This window comes from Nanorana parkeri, unplaced genomic scaffold (assembly GCF_000935625.1).
Source record: "Nanorana parkeri isolate BGI_ZX_2015 unplaced genomic scaffold, ASM93562v1 scaffold205, whole genome shotgun sequence".
NCBI classification, from domain to species: domain Eukaryota; kingdom Metazoa; phylum Chordata; class Amphibia; order Anura; family Dicroglossidae; genus Nanorana; species Nanorana parkeri.
The window spans coordinates 893,010-898,753 of NW_017306473.1; the positions used below are offsets into that span (position 1 = coordinate 893,010).

At 38.9% G+C, this 5,744-nt stretch overlaps 1 protein-coding gene across 1 annotated transcript in view; it reads right to left on the minus strand.

Annotated features, from left to right (window-relative positions):
* LOC108786354 (guanylate cyclase soluble subunit beta-2-like) overlaps positions 1-5,744 on the minus strand; it is a 47,888-nt gene that overhangs the window by 25,448 nt on the left and 16,696 nt on the right. Inside the window, exons 7-8 of the mRNA XM_018555624.1 lie at positions 518-526; positions 23-149 (exon numbers count right to left, since the gene is read on the minus strand). Of these exons, the coding sequence (XP_018411126.1) occupies positions 23-149; positions 518-526 (136 nt within the window). The remainder of the gene's footprint in view (positions 1-22; positions 150-517; positions 527-5,744) is intronic.

The window sequence follows — 5,744 nt, forward strand, 5'->3', positions numbered from 1 at the left end:
ACAAGACATATTAAGGCAGTACCTCTTCCAAACTGGACTATTCCTCTTATGGTGCCCCAGTGATTTTTCTTTTTGACAGGACACACAGATACTTGGTTTGCTCTGTCTCTAAGCTTGTTAAATGCATTTTCAATGTTTTGTGGATTGACCTAAAAAATGGAATCAATAAAATATTAGTTAGCCAGGGGTGCTTGCTGAATTATCTAATGTTGCTAGTTTTGTTCTTGCAGCATAGAGGTCACTGCTAAACTGCTGTAGAATGCTTCTGGATCTCTGTACATGGTCTCCCCTTCTTGAGAACCCATGTTAATTGCATTGGACTAGACAAGAGAATATGGTTATTTAACATACACTATATTGCCAAAAGTATTAGGACACCCCTCCAAATCATTGGATTCAGGTGTTCCAATCACCTCTATGGCTACAGGTGTATAAAATCAAGCACCTAGGCATGCAGACGCTTCTACAAATAGAGCAATAGGAGCGCAAATCCAGGAAGTGTGAATGGTGTGGGGACACCTCGTGTCTGTGAGGTACAGTTGGTAAAAATAATAAAAATGGCAGATAAAAAATAAATTATATGTAAGTTACAAGATTAAAAATGGGGACTTACTTTAGGTGTCAGAGATCCGGGCGAGGGGGGCCCCGATGGGATTCTGGCGATGCAAGGAATGTTGTGAAGGAGTATTCAATATATGACATCAGCATGCCAAGACATTTTGAACAATATCATGGGAACAGTTTGGGGATGGTCCCTTCCTGTTCCAACATGAATGCGCACCAGTGCATAAAGCAAGGTCCATAAAGACATGGATGAGCAAGATCCCCCTCCCCCGTCCGATCCGCCAGTCAGTGCTGGCGGATCGGAGCGGGGGGAATCCAGCCCTTCAACTGTCACGGCAGAGAGCTGTGACAGGATCGAGAGGTGAGCGAACGCCTGTATGTGTTCGCTCACCTCCCGATCTACTGAGCCGACCTGTGACAGTCTCATTGTCGGCTAGAACTATGAGGTGAGTGAAAAGCACTCACCTCATAGTTCTCCTTTAACTGGCCTGCACAGAGTCCTGACCTCAACCTGATAGGTTGAACACCTTTGGGATTAATTAGAGTGGAGACTGCGAGCCAGGCCTTCTTGTCCAACATCAGTACCTGACCTCACAAATGCACTTCTGGAAGAATGGTCAAACATTCCCATAGACACACTCCTAAACCTTGTGGACGCCTTCCCAGAAGAGTTGAAGCTGTTATAGCTGCAAAGGGTGGGCCAACTCAATATTGAACCCAAAGACTGAGACTGGGAAGCCATTAAAGCTCATGTGCGTGTAAAGGCAGGTGTCCCAATACTTTTGGCAATATATAGTCAATGTGTATTCAATTCATATATTAATATGTATATAACATTTTTTTTAAAGATAAATAAAAGGTAAAATATAATTTAAAAAAATAAACTATTAATACAGAAGATCAAAAGCCCGGTTTTGACTGCTATCCAGCTTCCGATAGAGAGATTTCCCCTCCTGTCCTGGTGCCAATGGTTTTACCAGGCTGGAAGTAAGGGAAAATCTGCAATAGCAAAACAGACAGAACACTGTGCTTACAACCTTCCCCCCTTCCTTACTTTACTTTAAAATATGTTATTTCTGTCTGTGTTGCAGTTGGAGATTTTTGCTTACTTGCTCTATGTTGACACAGTTTTCAATGGCACAGTAAGTGAGGGGAACATTCTCTAAATGAGCCCTTGATAGCAGTAAAAATCCAACAGGGGTTGTAATCCTTCCCCACTCTATCTATATGTATTTTTAAAAGATGGGTTAACAAACACCTAAAGTGAAACTCTCCATACATATGAGCACTATATATTATGAGCAGAACACACATGAAGGTTTGAGAGGCACATTTCTAACCAAATATAAAATACAAGGTAAGACTACATTCACATACCATATGATCATACAATACCAAAAATACAAAACTCTAAGCCACATTTTACACAAGTTATTCTTCTTAGATGTGAGCGAGAATTGCAGGAGTTTGTGAAAAGTGAAGGGAACACTTCCAGCAATGGGGAACATTATCATTATCTCAAAATCCTATACTCTAAGTATTGCCCATTGTATCTATTACGAATCCATTACCAATCTGTATTCTGTATTATCATCATACATAGAACATCTCTACTATGACTTGTGTCTTATATTAATATTGTCACTTCCTACTAACCCTCAGGAAACCTCTCTCTGTTCGGTATACAACACATATTTGAACTTTATTCAGCTCTGCTATACTAAGAATGTTCTTATTAGGGGGTACATATGGTAAAGACAGATGGTGTTCAGGAACTTTGGTAAACAAGACTAAAAAAAAATTATATCTGTTAATAAATAACTTAAGGAATGTGCTTACAATATGATCCTGTTATGGCCTCAGACATTGGAAAACAGCAGGTGACTGAGAGACGGCAAAGTAGTGTGTTACCCAGTAAATGATTCTGTCCATTTCCTTAACAATATTAATATCCTGCTTATTGATGTTGTGCTTAGGCTAGCAGTCTGGCAAGTTTTGATCGTACAGACTACAGTGAGTCTTTGTGACCTCTGCACCCCAAGAAAGTCCCGCTTATTTATTGGTAAAATAATAAAAACTTTCCACTTACTACTCTAAAATATCAATAGATAAGCACTGGTGCCAGTGTATATGAATATGTACATAAAATGAATGTAGTAAAAGTAACAACTGCTAGTGATAAGGAAGTAGGCAAGCCTAATGCAATAGTCAGGCATAGTCATACACGCTGTTTAGTGTGTATGGGAAAATCTGTTAGATTGTTTTTTTGTTCAGCCTGAAAGCTGAATAAAAAGAATCTACTAGCGTATACCCTGTTTATCTTTCCTACACCACGTTATCATGTATACTGCTTGCCTGGAGCAGTAGAGAAGGAGGAAGTTTTGGGTCCAGTGGTTGAGTGCAGACATTGGCACCTACACCTTCAGGTCTGTAAATCACAAGAGGGAACACCATATATTGTGTGGTTTTGTGGTTGTAATCTACAGCGATGAATCAAGAACAATCCATTCATGAGGGTATCTGACACAAACATAGAGCATCTAGAGTAAGGAAAGATTGTTTCATTATATGAAACTCATTCCATCTGAGCAGTAAGCTTCTGTGTATGGTATGGATGTGACTTACACCAGGACTGAGATTGATTTCTGAAACTCTGTAATGATCTTGTATGTTCACATTGATTTTTATCATCAGGACATTTCTCATCATTAGTGTTGGCATATTAGCTGTAGGAAACAGTGAGAGCAACTATTTCTAGTAGTGATGGAAACATATTTTGTATGCTTTAAAAGGGTGGCCAACCTCTTTCCATTGCAGCCTTCTAGTACTCTGTTCCACTGCTTTTTCTTATTTGCTTGATTATAGAATGATGTTGTCACATTCCTCTATTTTTATTCAAGTCCAAACAACAAATATTGAAAACATCAGTGGAAGGAAATGTGTAGTGAAGCCTGCCAATAACGAATGTTCCTTTGTTCACTGCTTAAGATAACAGCCAATACTGCATTCTCTTCCAAATCTTTATTTTGCAGCTACAATAGAACATTTTATTCTGCATTGACTTAAATTTTCCTCATATATAGGGTGTACAGTAATCTATTTTGCTTTAAATATATTACTTTTTTCTTTTTCCATTTAAAGGCTGTGTTTAAGGACATTTGACCATGTAAAGGATTTTTATGAACTACACAGCTTAATGAAATCTATTGTGTGACTGATTGCTTTTATTGTCCTGAAGTAAACAATGCAATTATACTGAAGCATGTTTGTGATGGGTCAGTGGCACAAATAGAACATGAAGGGACCCAGGTGCGATAGATTCCTCTCATTGCTCAATTGTTTGTTGTGATTTGAAGCATTATGTAATGTTCATAGCACAACTGTTCAAAGCATCTGCTTCCTGCGGTTCTTCCCTACGTTACAATAAAAATGTACTAACAGATTTATTCTCACGGCTATTCTATCTATTCTGCCTCAAAGTATCATTTACACAAACTGGCTTCAGAGGAGCAATAAGGCACTTAGAATTATAAGGTGTTAACACTTAACAGTTCATAACCACCCTGCTCATTTATTTTAATGTCGCCGTTTTCGTTCAATAATCCTTCTCACACAAGCTTTATCTGCATCAAATGAATGAAGATCATGAAAGGATGCCAGGATTGTAATTATTACATATAACATCAATGGTACATAAGAATAAATGGCAACTAGCCCTGTTCAACCGTATCTTTCAAGGGTTGTTTTCATAATTTGCTACCGCTGTGCCTTATTTTGTATGCCACACTATACTTACCTCTGAATACAATTTTCTAATACTGCAATGAATTTCCATGAGCTGAGAGTCCCCAAGCCTTATTGGTCTTCAGAGACACTAACAGCCTCAAAGAAATTGCCCTACAGTTATTTAGGTTATGGTAAGTGGGGAAGTTATGGCTTTTGGGGAGGTACAGATGCAGTAAGTCTATGTAACGTGATAAAGAGGAATTAAGCCCAGCGAAATGTTGACAATAAAATGCTAATGGTTTAACTTATCTACGCTGCAAGACCTGTGAGTGTCTCTATACCTGCTTTGGATTTACACTGCCTTACCAGAAAAAAAAATCACACACTCGAATATTTAGTTGTAGCGTCTTTAGCTTTGATTATGGCACACATTTGCCGTGACATAATTTCAATAAGCTTATGCATTGTCATAACATTTATTTCTGTCCAGAGTTGCAGTAATTTTTCACCAAGATCTTGTAGTGATGATGGGAGAGTCAGTCCAAGATTCGCAGTAGGGTTAAGCTCTGGAATTGGTGGTGGCCAATCCATGTGTGAAAATGATGTCTCATGCTCCCTGAACCTCATTCACAATTTGAGCCCAACGAATCCTGGCATTTTCACCCTTGAATATGCCTGTGCCATCAGGGAAGAAAAAGTCTAGTGATGGAAAAACCTGGTCATTCAGTATATTCAGGAAGGCAGCTGACATAATTTTTTAGGGACATAATTTTGCTGACTTGACCAACTAAAGCAACCCCAGATCATAACACTGCCCAAAATTCAGATGGTGACTTTTTTTTGTGGCCAGGCAGTATATATATATATATATTAAAAAATGTTGATAATTACATATAAATACAATATTAAATGCTTATTTCGCAATGCAAATGTATCGGCTCAGACTGGTTTGTAAAACTTATCAGTTATCACAATAGCTGGGTGATATTAATAGGTCACATACAGTATATTCTAAAAGATGATTGGCCATTATAGGGAGAATATACAACCCCATAATTCCATAGTAAAAATATATACATAGCAAGTAAGAACTAGGTACTTATTACTACAATGTCCTAGCGCCATCAGCAAGATAAACCTAGTTTAAAAATAAAAAATGATTCCTAGTTGCAGGGAAAAAAACTTAGAACAAGAGGCCCATTATAGTTTCCCTTCACTTTTTGTTGTTTACAAGCCATCTGTGGAGAAATATGGTAACATGAACCTTTCAATCAGGCTTCGATTACACCTAAGCTTCAGCGTTTTATGATCGAGCGTCAGGTGCGGAGGAGAGTGCAGCCGCTGTCCTCCTCCCAGGTTCAGGAAGGCAGTGGCTCCTCCGCCGTCCATTTTATCGCATACCCGCTGCCTCAGCCCATACAAACGGGGGAGAGCAGCGGGGATACAGGCCCTCC